Source organism: Osmerus eperlanus, chromosome 8 (assembly GCF_963692335.1).
Source record: "Osmerus eperlanus chromosome 8, fOsmEpe2.1, whole genome shotgun sequence".
NCBI lineage: Eukaryota > Metazoa > Chordata > Actinopteri > Osmeriformes > Osmeridae > Osmerus > Osmerus eperlanus.
This window is the reverse complement of record NC_085025.1, coordinates 18,667,751-18,685,771: the sequence shown is the minus strand read 5'-3', so window position 1 is coordinate 18,685,771 and position 18,021 is coordinate 18,667,751. Positions and strand designations below refer to the sequence as shown.

At 42.2% G+C, this 18,021-nt stretch overlaps 1 protein-coding gene across 2 annotated transcripts; it reads right to left on the bottom strand.

Annotated features, from left to right (window-relative positions):
* Positions 1–473: 473 nt before the first annotated feature.
* On the bottom strand, positions 474–17,292 carry slc35f6 (solute carrier family 35 member F6). 2 transcript variants are annotated; one of them, XM_062468335.1, is made up of 6 exons: positions 17,089–17,292; positions 15,829–15,901; positions 15,546–15,717; positions 14,098–14,313; positions 8,729–8,839; positions 474–1,453 (listed from the first exon to the last, which is right to left on the bottom strand). In XM_062468335.1, exons 1-6 carry the CDS (start codon positions 17,163–17,165, stop codon positions 966–968), a joined length of 1,137 nt encoding a protein of 378 aa, XP_062324319.1. In that variant the 5' UTR covers positions 17,166–17,292; the 3' UTR covers positions 474–965. The 2 variants fall into 2 exon arrangements, with proteins under 2 accessions (XP_062324319.1, XP_062324320.1); XM_062468336.1 differs by having other exon boundaries at positions 15,546–15,646; positions 17,089–17,281.
* Between the last annotated feature and the right edge of the window lie 729 nt (positions 17,293–18,021).

Below are 18,021 nucleotides of genomic sequence, written 5' to 3'. Positions count from 1 at the left end.
AAAAGGCAATAATAATTCATTTATTTGAAAACCCTTACCATCCGCATTTTAGACTAGTTCATTCGATCCAGTCATATGAATTAAAAGTCCCTTTTAATTGGTAAGCTATTCAGCAAACCTGTTTTATCAATGATTTGAGAGTTGCACAGTCAGTTAAAACCAAATAATGTCAAGAAACGAATATTCAAATGCACAAAATGGCATTCAGAATATATTTTTGAAGGATTTCAGCATGTGACACAACCACTGAAAAATACTTAGAAAAATGCAACAAACCCGTTCTTTAAAAAGGAAACCACAAAAGATGAATTCCTTGAATTACGGAAAATATATAACATAGGCCCATGTGTGAGCAGTGGCATTGGCAACATGAACATAGGAGCAGTAAATACACTACAAGCACACAGTCGCAAACATCATTGTCATTATTGTGGGTTAGGGTTAGTCCAAAAAGAACATAACTATCTAAAACATGAGCTAAAACATTTACAAAATGTCACAAAACGGTCAGTTGTGGCAGTTGACTTGTGACCTAGCCATGTACTACAGTACACATTTCAGTAATTTGATAAGGAAGGTCAGAGGTCAGGTTCACACAATTTAACTGGCCATAAACTCAATTTAAATGAATTTTCCCCCTGAAAGAAGACAACATTGAAAAACCTGTAACTTAATTAAATATTTATATTCTTCTAGACTATTCTTAGTATTAAAATCAAATTAAAATGCCGTAAACCAATAACATGTATAACAGCTGTACAATTGTCTAGTAATCAATGTTTGGCTGAATTCATAATGTCTGTATAGACAAAATGGTCCTACTGACCATACAATAACATTGCATTCATCAACAAGGTGACCTCAGGCCTACAGAGATTTACCACAAATGCATACAGTCAATCTACTCAGGATTGGTGTAGTGACAGGCATGGCCAAGGATAGTGATTTGGTCAGCCATTCCACTGTTAGCTCTGCTCATCAGCCTGCACCCTCCCATCAGCCAGCAGCCTCTCCCTCTCTGCTGGGTTCCCCCCCTCCTCCTCCAGCATCATCCCAGCACAGCAGGGGATCCTGGCCACCAGGGGGCGATGGAGGCCATTGTACAGCGCTGCTCCCACTAGCAGGATGATGAAGCCCAGCACCTGCAGGCCATGGAAGCTCTCCCAGCCCAGCATCAGGCTGGCCGCCCAGATCACCACAGTGCGCAGGCTGTCCAGCACCATCCGGGTGGTGGCGCTTATCTCCTTGGTGACACTGATGCCTGCAAAGTTGAAAAAGGCGATGCTGATGGTGTTGCCCAGCAATGCCAGGATGATGAGGGGCTGGTGGCCGATCTGACAGAAGGCGTCCAGCGCGTCCTCCAGAACGTGACGAGGGTTGCTGCTGAAGCCGCCCACGGGGATTAAAAACATAGGGATGAGAAGCAGCGAGAGGATGATGAACCCAAAGAAGCCTGCAGAAAAAGATTATAATTGAGGTGCATTCACAGATTTACCATTTTTTTTTTATTACACTGGGATATATAGATATATATATATATATATATATATATATATATATACACACACTCACCGGCCACTTTATTAGGTACGCCTCAATTGCTTGTTAACACAAATAGCTGATCAGCCAATCACATGGCAGCAACTCAATGCATTTAGGCATGTAGACGTGGTCAAGACAACTTTCTGAAGTTCAAACCAAGCATCAGAATGGGGATTTAAGTGACTTTGAACATGGCATGGTTATTGGTGCCAGACGGTCTGGTCTTACTATTTCAGAAACTGCTGATCTACTGGTATTTTCACACACAACCATCTCTATTGTTTACAAAGAATGGTCCGAAAAAGAGAAAATATCCAGTGAGCGGCAGTTGTGTGGACAAAAATGCCTTGTTGATGTCAGAGATCAGAGGAGAATGGGCAGACTGGTTCAAGATGATAGAAAGGCAACAGTAACTCAAATAACCACTCGTTACAACCAAGGTATGCAGAATACCATCTCTGAACGCACAACACGTCGAACCTTGAAGCAGATGGGCTATAGCAGCAGAAGACCACATCGATTTCAGCTACAACATTCAGATGGTAGGGTCAGAATTTGGTATAAACAACATGAAAGCATGGATCCATCCTGCCTTGTATCAGTGGTTCAGGCTGGTGGTGGTGGTGTAATGGTGTGGGGGATATTTTCTTGGCACACTTTGGGCTCCTTAGTACCAATTGAGCATCGTTTAAACAGCCTACCTGAGTATTGTTGCTGACCATGTCCATCCCTTTATGACCACAGTGTACCCATCTTCTGATGGCTACTTCCAGCAGGATAATGCACCATGTCACAAAGCTAAAATCATCTCAAACTGGTTTGTTGAAGATGACAACGGCCTCCACAGTCACCAGATCTCAATCCAATAGAGCACATTGGGATGTGGTGGAACGGGAGATAAGCATAATTTTATACCCTTAGGTCCTTATCTTCATATTTTTGCAGGACTCCCTGTATCTTGTATCTCGTATATTTTATATTTTGTATTTTCTATATTTTAAATTGTTACTCTGAGTGCTGTACTGTACCCTGCTGCTGTTGCAAACTGCAATTTCCCCACTGCGGGACAAATAAAGGATTATTTTATTTTATCTTAATGGATGTGCATCAAATCTGCAGCAACTGATAGCATATTGACATGATGCTATCATCTCTTACCAAAATCTCAGAGGAATGTTTCCAATACCTTGTTGAAAGCATGCCACGAAGAATTAAGGCTGTTATAAGGTCAAAAGGGTTTTTTCTATGTACACAAAAGGCCTATTTCTCTCAAATATTGCTCACAAATCTGTTTAAATCTGTTTGTGAACACTTCTCCTTTGCCGAGAAAATCCATCCACCTCACAGTTGTGGCATATCAAGATGCTTATTAGACAGCATGATTATTGCACTGGTTTTCGGACTCCTCCTATACAATAAAACTGCACATTTTAGAGTGGCCTTTTATTGTGGCCAGTTTAAGGCACACCTGTGCAATAATCATGCTGTCTAATCAGCATCTTGATATGCCACAACTGTGAGGTGTAGGGCTGTCCCCACTCAATCGACTAGTCGATTGTTTGGTCGATATGCTCTTGGTCGACTAAGATTTTTTTTAGTCGAGCTGCCGGTGTTACCATTTTCACTTTCGTTAATCTGCGTTTTGTTTTTTGCACACGGCACATTAGCACAATTGTAGCTGTTAGCCTAAACTCTACCATACCAAAATGGCAAATAAATCTGTGGTATGGACAGAGATGGGCAGTATTTCAATTACTTGTATTTGAAATACATATTTTAATACTTTTGAGTATTTTGTAATTTGTATTTGATAGGGCCGATAAAAAATCTATTGTAATTTGTAACAAAATACTTTAGAGTGGAGTCATTTTGTATTTAAAATACTCGAAATACTTTCTCGACGAATCAAAAAACAGTTCACGAGTTCAGTCTTCAGATCAAAGCTGAGTTAGAGACCCTTCGTTTTCTGGAGGACACCAGAAAAGGCCTGCTTTCTCTTCAGCAGTACCCACTTATCAAGCTCCTTTTTGTTCGATTTAACACAACCCTCCCCTCTTCAGCTCCGGTTGAGAGACTCTTCTCGTTTGCAGGAATAATATTCCATCCGCACAGGAGGCAGTTAACCCCAGAAATATTTGAAAAGTTAGTTGTTCTTAAAAGGCAACTAAACTGGCTACTCAGTGGTTGGGTCTCAACTCACTGGTTAAGTTATCTGTTCACTTTTGTATTGAAGTTTGTAAGTTCATTTTTTGTACAGAAAGTTGGACGATCTGATGCTTCAGTTTCCCCTGCTCAGCTTATATTGTTTTAGGTGTGTGTGAGTGAGAGTGAGTGTGTGAGTGAGTGCCTACTCATCCTCTGATGCCTCAGCGTGGGTGTGGGTGTGTGTGTGTGTGTGTGAGGGAGAGTCTGTGTGACTCGTCAGGTGGAGGGGCAGGTAGTGTGGATTACACACACACACACACATTCCCCTGTGCCTATGGGAAAACACACATGGATTTGTGAAAGTGTCACAAAAGCTTGTCCCTCTCCGTGCCACCCTGACTCCGCCACGCCTCTCCCACCCATGCCGAGACAGAGAGAGAATTTTAAATTTTCAACAACTATTTATTATAATTTTTGAAAACCACACAAGAACATTATCATATCATTTTGAGACAATATTGAATGAATAAATATATTGAAGTTTGTAAGTTTATGGGCTGTTCCATAAACCCATTATTTAAAAAAAATTATGTATATATATATATATACATACACACACACACACATTATCAATCAAGTTGTTGTCTTTTAATAGCTTGGCTTAGTTACAGACATTCTGTGACTGTTCTTTCTTTTTGTGGGGTTCACCAGAGCTTTGTGTACATTATATAGCCCAAACCTGAATGCACTGCTATACCAAATTGTGAGAAAACTGAAAATCCAGAAAAAGTGTTTCCTATATTTTAAATACAAAATACATGTATTGTATTTTGTTACATTTTCTGGCACCGGTATTTTGTAGTTTATTTTAATACATTTATTTGAGGGGTATTTTGTATCAAAATACATTTTGATGTATTTTTGCTCATCTCTGGGTATGGAAGCATTTTATCAAAGTACCGGGTGACTCAAAACATGTTGAATGCACACAACACAACAACAGTTTATATTCCATAGTTCGACGTCGAATATGATGTAGCCTACCACTTGAAAACTGTAAATTGGCCATCCTATCATTATTTTACAGTGTGTAGCATATAGGCTAGGCATAGGATTTTTATGTTTCGGGAATGAAAGTTTTAGGCTATGTCTGCTTATGCTGTGCTACTGTAGGTCTAACCATCTGCATTTTATTTTGAACAACAGCCTAGTTTTTGATTTGAGAGACCGCACGCTGTCAACAATTATGTCAGCTTTGGATGTGCTAAGTTGTTAGACTCTTGTTAGTAGTCAAATAGCTAGTTCGGTATATACACGTTACATTTAGTCATTTATCAGACGCTCTTATCCAAAGTGACTTACAGTGAGTACAGGGACATTCCCCCGAGGCAAGTAGGGTGAAGTGCCTTGCCCAAGGACACGTCATTTTGGACGGCCTGGAATCGAACCGGCAACTTTCTGATTAATAGCCCGATTCCCTAACCGCTCAGCCATCTGATTCCCATACGTGTGTGTAATCAAAGACATGAAGCAAGATTGCGGGGTTATTCCCTAAATTGAAGTTTACAATTTGAAATATAGCTGCAAGCAGCGATGCGGGTTCCTCCGCAAAATATTATAAAATGTACATTGTAGAAGATCAAGAGTTGGACAAGAGAGCAAAACTACTTCATGTTTGGCCAACAACAAAAGACTGAATGGGGATTTGAACTCATGAGCATAAGGTTACAAGTCAGTCTCTCTATCCTCTCTGCTACACACCAACTGTTGAGATTTTATGAATAGAAAGGGCACTGTCAGCTTTAACAGCTGTAATTCAGTGATCTTTTGACATATCAAGATGCAATTGCTATGGTACTTCAGAATGTCATCCTGTTTAACTAAACAGATCATCAAAATTATGACAGGGTCAAAGACTATGGCTGGATTTGAACCTATGACCTTGCACTTGTAAGGCTGGGTGTCAAACCTGCCCCCACCTCTCATATGCTAAAGTCTCAACTTGATGGGTCTCACACCCCATTCAAGATTTGGTCTGATTGGTTGTCCTTGTGTATAAAGGGAATTGTAATGCATTGTTCTGTGGATTCTTCATCTCCTGAGACCTTTTCCTCAGTTCTCCCTTGTCCTACTCTTGCTTTCTCTCTGATTTACAATAATCATGGTAGAGTAGGTAAGATTTAAAGTAGTGGTGGGCATAGCTAATTGTTTTAAATCTAGATTAATCTCACTGTAATCTTGGTGTTAATCTAGACTCATTTGAATTCCGCCGAAGGCATTCAGAATATGTGTGCTACCCAAATAATGATTTAAAGTAAGTCTTTGAGAACGGGTTTCTCAAGCCATGTGGCGCATTAGACCAGGAGCTCATCTCCTGTTTCCAAAATGCATCACAAACTGCTTGAGAAAGCTGTTCTGCTATGATAATTGGTGATGAAAATAAATTATGTTCAATAAGATGTACTTGTGTTTATTAACTGTTTATTAGATTAGTTAGCTTGGCTGATAGCGCTGTGCTGACGGGCTTGCCTCGGTTGCACTCAAACATCGTAGTTTGACGACGACTCTTCCCCTGCGCTACATCAGTGCTTGGCCCGGCATCTTCCGCATTAGCTAAGGGATGCTTTGCGTTTAGGTGGTATTTGAGACTGGAAGAACTCCTACAGTAAACTAATTCTGCATAGCACAAGGTGCAAACAACCTTAGTCTTGTCGAGGTTTCCATTGGGAAGCTTCTTAAAAATAAATTTTCCCTGAAGCAAACCACGCGGCTTCATAGCTGCATCCATGTTAGCACGTCACGTTTGATGTGATAATTTCATACACAAGGCATACACACAGGTTCGAAGACTCGTTCTCGCCCACTACAGTGCAATTTGGCTACGTATACATCCGCGCTAAAATATCAAGGTGAAAGTCATCATAGCTTGCGTAGTATAGACCCAGCTCCCAACCCAACTTTGAGAATAGATTAACGGCGATATTTGGTTTATCGCCCGATAAGAGTCTCACTCCGTTAACGCCGATAACGGCCCACCACTAATTTAAAGTCTTCATTTTGTAACATGTTTGCTTTGTAATTGATTTCATTCATTTGCAATGTTATTAAATGCGTATTCCATTTAACCGTACTTTGACCATTCTTGCTCTGATTTAACCCATAAAGTCAAATAACCTTAATTCTATTTGTATTGGCATTATTTGGTTGATGATAATACACTATTCAGTTTCCCATCTTCCTTTAACCATCCACCATAGGGGAATTCGTTTAGGTTGTTTGGCCAATATTTAACCCCCTACACACTTTACAGCACATTGTCTCAACCCATTGAGCCATTCTCAGTGTTGAATATTGTCATGGTCAGTTACAGTATAAAAAACTAATCCGTTTCTCCTGTGGTAAGCGTTGCTAGATTCGGCTAAAGTTCAAACAGCTGTAATTCAATCATATTTTGACATACCAAGGTGAAATTGTTAATGGTACTTCAGAGTGATGTCATCTTGAACCCTGTTTGAAAAGCCATCGGTCAAAATTATATTCGATTTATTGACACAAAGATATTGAGGCAATGTGTACATTTACATAAATACACACCTTTCAGCCATTTTGTATTGTATTTCACCCTATATAAAGACATGTAGTCTACACATCTGTAACACATTTCAAGTTGATTGGATCTATGGTTCATGAGGAGAATGTTTTGAAGGTTGTACAAAATTTGAACAGTACAGCTAAATCTATCATGCCGGACCTTATGTCCTTGAGGCTTTTTTGTTCCCCTTGAGAAATAAGACATGTATACCAATTTTCTGGCATTTTGGAGTAATGGGGCGCAGGGGAAATCACCTAGATTTTGGGCGTGGCTTATAGCGCCACCTATGGGCGTACGTGGGCCATTAGCGGTCTGGGAGTAGTGAGTGACCTGGTGTATCATTGGGCCAAATTTGAAAAAAAATCGGGCCAAGGACTTTTTTAGCTATTGACCCATTTCATGGAGAAATATAATAATAATAATAATAATAGTAGGAACAGAAACAATAGGTTTCCTCCTACCGGAGGAACCCTAATAATCTAGGTTAAAGATATCACATCCAAATCGAATGACATTATCTTCTCCAACAACAAAATCTATCTCTGTTGCACCGTTCCCCACTCAATTTGCATGTTAAACAAACAATATTTGTAATATTTAGTACATTGTAAGAGATCATATTTTTAATATGTAGTACATTGTAAGAGATAATAAATAATAATAAGCCATTTTTTATTATATCGGCATTCGGTAACAACAGGACTGGTGACACGAGACTTATTATTAGTAGCTTAATAGCAAATTTGATAGCTGCTGAATCTGGAATGTCCAGCAGCTACATTGAGTCAGATCGGGAAAATGTTTGTACATTTATGTTTGTCTAGTTGTCAATCTCCCTTCTTACGTAGCCTATGTATTTCTTTCAGATTCTCTCTTAAAACAATGAGAGAAAGCAAGTGATATGTCTAGAAACACTGGCTTTCATAGTCTGAAAGGGAAACCAGAGCTATAGGCTACCTACATGACCAACAATGTGTGCAAACTTTATCAGGACAAAGTAAGGCATTGTGGAAATACCAGAAATGATTGCTCCCATCTAACGACACCATCTATCTTTCCAACATGCCAAAAACAAAACATGTGCCAACAACAAGCTGGTTCAAGTTTAAAAAAACTTCACAGTAGCTCTGAAAAAAAGCTATATGCATTACGACGTTGGTTGCGTTTTAGTTACTAACTGCGACCAGAAGCTCTATAGCAAGTAGCTGTTAGATGTGTTGATAACGTTTGAACATTCACTAGCTATTTGGCTTTAAAAAGTGTATTTTTCACTCTGCAATAAATGCAAATAAAAGCTCAGTTAAAGGCAAACAATTGTTCAGTTATTGTGGTGTTTGTTTAGTTATTTAGTCAATGTAGTAGTAATGCAATTCAATTTACTGCACTTGAAAGTGCTCAATGGCAAAACACTAAAGTGGACTGATGATATGGCAGAGTGTTTTGTATTACCTTCAGTTCCCACTGCCCGCAGAGGGTGAACGTCGTGCTTATAGACAAACTTCTCCTCCAGGACCATTTGCACTGCGGCAATGACCTGAGCCATGATGATCAGAAGGTCACCTGGAAGTCAGAAGGTTAAGCGAAGATCAAGCATATTTTTTGCTCACTTTGAGATTGCAGAAAAGTCAGACACATTAGGCATGGTTGTTAGTTGTAAATCTTTGCTACAGAAAACTATGAGGATAAACAATAAGGATGGGGCAAATAAGGCATGTTTCAGAGAAGTTGGACGCAAAATCAAAATGAAGACGCCAAACAACATGACTAAAAACAGAGGATTTCAAATATGGTGTTTACTAGGGATGGGACGTATGTCACTGACGCATCAATGCTTGTGTCGCAAAACACGCACAGTTTCGAAAAAGTGTTTTGGAGCTTGTATCAAATTACAATAACCACATGATAGATGACGTTCAATGCTTCAAACGTCACAAACTGGTTCAAAGTTTTGCCGCTCTTCTGAACCAGAGCCATAGAGAGGGAACGAAGCCACCGCTTCTTGTTAAAGACAAATCATACATTGCCAGAGAAGCAGCACCAGGCATCGCTCAAGTTTCTTCCATCGGTCATTATTATTTAGCCAAATCCGTATTGTAAGAATTATAAATCCGTGCATTTGAGTGTTGTGTTATTTTATTGAAATGAAACGTAACATGATAGGACTAGGTAGGTACAGTGCCCAAACAACAAATGTTGATGATTCGTCAACATTGTCAACATTAATAATAATTAGTAATAATAAAGCCCCCCAGTTCACAATAGGCCTACATATCACAAATGTTAAGAATAAGAAAAATCAGTGTAATCTAGTTTGATTGATATAAAGACCGTCCACAGTCCACCCACATCAGCAAGTAACAGCTTTTTCGGTGGTGTAGCTGGTTAAAACGATGTTCGACGACATATTGTTAACGCAAGTCTGGATACCTGAATTTGCGCCCCAGTGCAGGGCACCTCGGACGTTATTCTTTAACTTTTACTGTGAGAAAATGACACAATTCTAACGGCCTACAGATGTATCACAACATTTTAATGTGTGAGCACTACTATCAGATCAAAATGAACACATGTAGCCTTAATTAAAATATTAAATAACGTAGGGTAGTCTACCGTCGCTTCCCTCTGTGTTGTTACCTTGCCGTGGTGGGGAGGCTTGTGTACTTCCATTGACTGGAGGCTATACCGGTGGGGGCTATACCCCTGGCAGGTCTTACCAAGCCGGGCAGGTTTTAGGGTAGAGGTCAGACTAAAGGCAACACCTGGTCCTCCATCGGTACATGGAACGTAAGGACCATGTTCGAAGCTGGAAAGAGCGCTCAAGTTACCACCGAGATGAGGAAGTACAACCTTGCCATACTCGGAATCAGTGAATCAAGATGGATGGGTTCTGGACAGAAGAGGCTTGCAACAGGAGAGCTGATGCTGTACTCGGGCCATGAGGAGGACAACGCACACCACACCCAGGGAGTCGCTTAGATGCTGTCCAAGGCTGCTCAGAGAACACTCATGGGATGGGAGGCACATGGCCCGAGAGCAATAGCAGCGACATTCAAAACAAAGAAGGAAAGAATAAACATGAACATCATTCAGTGCTATGGCCCAACCAACGACAGTGACGAAGAGAGCAAGGACGAATTCTACAGCAGAATACAGACCATCATCCAGAGATACCCAGGAAGAGACATTACCATCTTAATGGGAGACCTCAATGCAAAAACTGGAAGTAACAACAGAGGCTATGAGAGGATAATGGGGCAGCATGGTCTAGGAGATGAACGAAAATGGAGAGAGATTCGCAGAACTATGTGCAAACATAGTTTGCAACCTTGTCAGCGGAGGAAGTGTCTTCCCCCACAGGCGAGTACACAAAGCCACATGGGTATCACTGGACCTCTCCACTGAGAACCAAATAAACCATGTATGTGTCACAAAGAAGTTTAGGAGGTCCCTCCTAGATGTACGAGCCAGAAGAGGAGCTGACGTAGCATTAGACCACCATCTTCTCGTTGCCAAAGTCCAATTGAAGTTGAGGAGAAACTGGACAGGTGAGAAGAGCCAGATAAAGAAATTCAACACAGCACTATTAAGAGATCCAGCAGCAGCTGAGAAATTCAAGATCAGACTAAAGAACAAGTGTCAGGCCCTGCAAGAGCTAGATAAGGAAGGTGAGGAAAGAAACATAGATGGGATGTGGGTTAGGGTATCTTGTTAAGATGCCAAAGAAAGGGGACCTGAGCAACTGTGGAAACTATAGGGGGATCATGCTACTATCCATTCCAGGAAAGGTCTTCTACAGGGTCTTACTGGACAGGATGAAGGATATGATTGACCCCCAGCTTAGAGACCAGCAGGCTGGCTTCTGCAAGGACAGATCATGTATAGACCAGATTGCCACACTGTGCATCATCCTGGAACAGTCAATAGAGTGGAATTCACCGATATTCATAAACTTCATCGACTACGAGAAGGCTTTCGATAGTGTGGACAGGGAGACCCTCTGGAAGCTTCTCAGGCACTACGGAGTGCCTGAGAAGCTAATATCAGAAACACCTATGAGGGAATGACCTGCAGAGTGATCCATGAGGGACAACCTACTGGTGCTTTCTGCGTACAAACGGGAGTGAGGCAGGGGTGCATACTATCGCCGTTCTTGTTCCTGCTGGGAATGGATTGGGTAATGAAGCAATCCACAGCAGAAAGGAAAAAACTGCATACAGTGGACAATGTGGGCACAGCTCAATGACCTGGACTTTGCAGATGACTTGGCCCTTCTCTCTCATACCTAGCAGCAGATGCAGGAAAAGACCAGCACCATCGCAGCCAACTCTGCTCGCCTCGGTCTTAACATCCACAGAGGGAAGAGCAAAGTCATGAGTCAACTCTGCCAACACTGCATCCATCATGCTGAAAGGCGAAGCTCTGAAGGAGGTTGAGGAGTTCACCTACCTTGGCAGCATTGTCAACAAGCAGGGTGGAACAGATGCAGATGTGAAAGTCAGGATTGGCAAGGCCAGAGTTGCGTACCTCCAACTAAAAAACATCTGGAGCGCAAAAGACCTGGCCATCACAGATGAAGATCAAGATCTTTAACAGCAATGTGAAGTCAGTCCTACTCTATGGTGCTGAGACATGGAGGACTAGTCAGGGCCGCGTTTGTGCAATGGGCAGGAGGGGCTGCTGCCCTGGGCCCCGGCCACTAGGGGGCCCCAGCACGGGAGATAAAAAAAATAAAGAATAATAATACATATTTTTGATGCATTTACCCACCCGTAGTGAAGTCCACGTTCTCTTAGCGTCATGTGTCGTTGCCGGTATCAAAGCATGCAAGACAACAATGGCTTCGCATGAAGGTGATGTCAAACGAGTTTGACCTGCTTCGCCAAATCGACTTCAACGATTTGATTCGTGACTTTGCCTTCAAAAAAGTAGACGAGTGGACTTAAACTAGTCCCACACTGATTATCTAGCCTATGTTCTTTTCAGTAGGCAGCCACAGCCTGATAATTAAATTGTTCAATCGAGTTGTTTGTATATATGTGTTCGCTGGGCTGTGTGTGTGCACGCTAGACTGCATGTTCCAATTTATTTGACATTGTGGCTGGCTAGGGGTGCGTGTTACAATGTATTACAATCAGTGGCGATTTCTTTAAGACCGCAAGGGAAGCTCAGCGTCCCCTAAAATTTCAAAAAATTAATGGTCAAATATTTACTATTGTGTTAACATTTTAAATGCGTTAGAACACGTTCATATCGAAGACAAGTTCTTTCAGAATCAGCTACATATATTATCAGGTCGACTGACTAATTTCCTTCTTATATATTCCCGTAGCGTCACAGTGAATTTCCCTGTTGAAGCTCAGCTTCCATGGACTTCAATGGGGCTGCTTTTAACAGTTTTTTTCAGTGCTTCGAAACTATACGGTCATTGGATGAATGCTGAGATTATGTCCCGCCTCGGACGCTCAGCGTCTCTGGGGGTGAATGGTAGAGTGGGCTGGCCTGGACGCTGGGCTTCCGCGTGATGATTGAAGGGTCTGTCGAAAGACTGCTTCTCCTTTTGATTGACAGTAATTTTGTACTACAAAAAGTCACTGAAGCTATTCAAGCTCAGTCCCATCGCGGATTTTGCAACTGTAGTTGAAAGACAAAACGGCAGCAACCTATTTCTTGGTATTTGCTTGGCGAAATTGCTAACCAATTTTCATCATACATTTCATACAATTATACACCACGTTCCTTGTTTCAGTTTAACCCTTATTTCCACATTTCCTCCTTGATTAATATTGTTTTGTTAGATCGCTCGTTCATTCATTCAGTAGGCTAGGCTAGTGTCGTAGGGGTGAACTAGCCAAATAAATAAAACATTTTTAGGATGTGGGCCGAAAATGAGCTTCCCCTCTTTGAAAGACCAGCAGCCGCCATTGATTACAATGTATCACATACTGATATTTTTGTCTGTCATAATTTAATTACCAATCCCTCTCTCTTTCTCTACTATATATTGATAAAAATCATAGTAATAATAATATATATATTAAAAAATTGCATGGGGGGGGCCTCGGGGAGGCTTCTGCCCCGGGCCCCAGATGACCTTAACCTGGCCCTGACTACAGTGAATACGACAAACAAAATCCAGTCATTCATCAATACCCGTCTGCGACAAATCCTCCAGATCCACTGGCCTAACACTATCAGTAACAAAGAACTGTGGGAACGTACCAGCCAAAAGCCAGCGGACGAAGAGATCCTCCAATGACGTTGGAGATGGATAGGCCATACTCTCCGCAAACCAGCCACAAACATCACAAAACAGTCCCTCAAGTGGAATCCCCAAGGGAAAAGAAAGAGAGGTCGGCCGCAAAACACATGGCGCAGAGACTGGGAGGCAGATGCCAAGAAAATGGGCTACACTTGGGGACAACTTGAGATGTTGGCTCAGGACCAAGATGCTTGGAGAATCTTGTTGGCGGCCTAAGCCCCAGAATAAATGGTAGTAGGCGATAGTAGTAGTAGTCTACCGTCGGAGACAACCACTACGCCTCATTCAACCAGTTTAAACGGCTGCTAGATGACGCTGTTAATTTTGAATGCGCCGATAGTTCGGCTCTTTGGGCCGGCACAATCCGGAAAAAAACACCAAAGCTTCACAAGGCATCGTTCGCCCATCCCTAGTGTTTACTTCCTTTAAAATAGACTTTATTCAACACGGCCCTACTACAAAATATAGATATTGCCTCACACATTTCCATGAATTTCAATGCTGGCTTTCCAGCTCCCATCTGATCACACCAATAGCACCCCTTCTCCTCCAAGTGTACCTGTGAGGATGTCGCTGAGTTTGTGGGTTTCGTCCCTGTGGCCGCTGAAGAAGTCGGCCAGGCCCACCACCACCAGTCCCAGGATGGTGATCAGGATGCCCAACCACTGGCTGACCACTAAGCGACGTCCCAGGAAAGCCACGGACAGCAGGCCTGTGAAGATGATCACGGCCCCACGCAGCATCTGGAAGCTGGAGGCGCTCGTCATGTTGAGGGCTGGGGGTACAAGGGGGTCACAGGCAGGTTTAGGACAGAGTGTAATAGCGACTAATTGTTTCCAATGAAAGATTGTGCCACAGATTGTGACTACCATGTCACAATCTGTGGCATAGTTGGGCAAAATCTGATTATCTTCAGCATTATACACTGCTATAATGTGACACTGAAGGTCATGATGGAGTGGTGATTGGACACTTGACCATTGTCCTGCCTTTGGGAAGGAAGATCACACCTCCATTCTTCTCCTAAACTACAGACAACACCTCAAACAGGTACTTCAATGCTGGAGTGAGGAATCCATTGCTACTCCCCAGGCTTGTTTTGAAACCACAAACTGGCAGATGTTCTGTGTTGTAGCTGGTGGAGAGACTGATGAATGCACAGACTCTGTCCTCGGTAAGTGCAGCTTATCTTCAAGTGTACTGATGGTGTTGTCGCAAGTCAATGTTAGGACTTTCCCCAACCAAAAGCTCTGGGTTAATGGTGATGTCTGTGCTATGCTCCCCTCATAGCCCTTGGGAGCTTGAGAAAGTCCAGATAGGACCTTCGGGGACAATCAGAGATACCAAGAGCCTACGGGGACAAGTCACCACTACCTATCACAGCTCTGACCCCAGATTGGTGTGGGGTGCGCTCCATCATAGACTACAGAGGGAGAAATAGCAATGATGCCTCTCTTCCTTCCTCCACCTTCTACGCATGGTTTGAGGCGAGGGACACAATCTCGATGGTTTGACTAGTTGAGGACCAGGACAACACCATTCTGTCCCCATCCATGGCTGACGCGAGGAGAGCTAACAGTTAACCTCTCCCTGAACTGTCTGTAATCCCCTCCTGCTTCAAACAGACAACCACTGTCCCCGTACCAAAGACACCTTCCATCACCTCACTTTGACTTTGATGTTGCAACTATACCATGGCTTAACCTACACAGTCAAATAATTCTGAAGGGAAACGCCAGACAGCAAGAGCTGAGATTTTTTTCTCAACTTTAGTTAATAGGATCACATGTGGTTCACCCAGTGGTAGTCTACATAGGCTACGGGGCCACAGATTTCACAAGGATTTCCTGTATGCTCAATGTAAAATTTGAATTGATACATGGGTGGGTGCTGAAAAGGGGAGGAGAGGGGTTTAGAAAATTGACCGTATGCCCACTACGACATCCCAGACTACACCACTGTCATTACTGACAATGAGAAGACAAACATATAACACGTGTTACGTACCAACATACATGATGGACGTCGCAGTCATGTCGCACAGGGCCGGGGGGAGGAAGAGGAGGGCGTTAAAGCTCTGGCCTGCGTTCATCCTCGGTACTGGCGCCCTGCGGTCATGACACAGCAGAATGTGGAAGACCACCAAACAGCTGAGCTCTCCCAAGAACATACCTACTGCCTGGACGGCAGACCAACGGATAAGAGACACACAAGAACAACAATGTTAAGACAAATTTTCAATGTCAAATTTCTCTCTCAAGTTTCTCTAGATGTCTGAAAAGAACCACACCTGGACAAAGGGGTGGGAGAAGGTGTGCTCATCAGAGTCTTTGCAGCCCTTTGCTGAGAACATGTCTGCCCATCTGTAAAAGACACATTTGAAGTTAGTAAGCTATGAGAAAAACCTCACTTGCATTCATTCAGCTACATACCACATTTCCTAAAGGTTAAGTAATACATTCAATAAAAAACTGAAAGTAGAATTCAAAGCCGTAACAAAACAAACCAGTTTGTGATGCCTTTCTACCTCCACAGAGATAATGAGTAGCTTATCTGCTCAACCTGATTGCCCTTGTTTTATGGACAAATCAACACAAGCATGACTAGCATGTGATGTGCTTACAAAGCAATATGGCAGCTAATTTGACTAGTTTGAACCCCAGAACAGGCTTGGGTGATGAACCTTGCTGATGAAGCTGTAGGTTCTAATTATGAAGGCAAAGATAAGAGGGACTGGAAGCCATCTGTATGTAAATTTCAAGTATCAGTTACCTTCAGTAGAGCGTAGTAAAGTAGTTTGGCTTCAGGTAGCAAACTTTTTGAGAGGCGGACTGAGTGAAACCTAACCTTTGTTTTATCACATTTCCTCATTCAACTAAGCAACAGTACAGGGCCAGTTTCAGCAAGGTATCATTTCAAATGCCAACTGGTCAAAACGGTGTAGCCTAACATTAAAAGTAGCAGAAGTACAACTGCCCATTTCACTTGACAGGGCAAAAGGGAAGCCAAACGGACACTGGGCCGGGAGGGAGGTTGGAGACGGAGAAGTCTGTCTGTAGTGCATAAAGCATTTGCTGATGAAGCATACTGACAATGTTCTTGCGGTTCTTTCATGTCAAGACACATTTGCACGTGAAAGATTTCTCTCTGACACATCAATTTGTGATGAAATGAAAAAGTGGAGTAGGCTACCGAAGGTTAAACCTTCATTGTGAAGGAGTGGAGTGAATGGAACTCCTGGTCCATTCTTATAACGGGTTACACATGGCTAGGCTTTCAGTTTCCTTCCCAACCTTTTTCCCACTATCCCCTCTGTACTTATGATCAGTCTATAAAGAATTCTGACAAGTTCAATTCCTATACTAGTCCGATACTTATTCAACAGTGCAGCGATTTATTTAGTACTGCGTCAGTGTCTTTACATAGCCTATGGTTTTAAAATTGTCATTTGGCCTACATAAACCAGATCTGATGATCAAATTATATGGCATTATATTACAAATACTTTCACAAAACATGGAATACAAATATCGCGAAAATCTTCACTTACTTTGCCGACAGCGTGTTTATAGAGCCAGTCGTGAGCATCAAACCAGCTAGAAAAAGCTGATATTTGGACCAGGCCATGCTGATAGTTGGTAAAGTTGACAGTGTGAGCTGTTGGACAAACACGGCTTGATAGAGAGCGGTCCAGGCTGTTTTGTTTCTTCAGTCAGTAGTCTACCTAGATAATTTGAATCACATGACTTTCTTTGTCAGCTGACTCTTCAGAGCGTTTTCCAAATGAACACATATCCTCCGTGAGCAGCAGATGGCGTAAAAAACTCAATTCGATCGTTTCCAAAGACGCCAGAATGCCACCAGGGCAGGCTGATAATGAGTAGTTTGTATCAAGGTCAGTCACTAGTTTCGTTACCCGATTGACAATGTTCTACATTTGTGCTGGGACAGTGGACCATAAACTCTCTACAATTTCCTTTGAAGTGTTATAACCTTTTGCGACTGTCTGATGGTACATTTCATTCTCAACTGACAGAGCCAGCCCTTTGCAATGGAGGACAGTTTCAGGCAAATGCTAAGGACAGCTAATGAGAGTTAGGGACCTTCTGTGCTGTCCTCTCCTGACTCTCTGACGCCACTTATCTCCCCTCATTGCTGACTGGAGCCCTCTCACTCCCACACTTCACTGCAATGTCTGGTCAAGCGCACTTCCACGTGATACTTAACAAGCTGTAGCCCAACCCTTTGAGAATGGCATTCCGTTGTATTTTCAAATAGTTTACAACTACACATTTCCCTTTTTTTCACCTGGCTAAACAGTTCTCTTTGTCCCAGGGTGTTTATCATATAGCGAGCATGTTTGTAGAATGAAGTTGAATGTTGAATTATGCCAATTTTAATTGAAAGATAGCTCAAAGGATAGGGAGGCTGTTTTATTGATTACTTAAAAATATTTACATTACTGATCATTACATGCATTGTT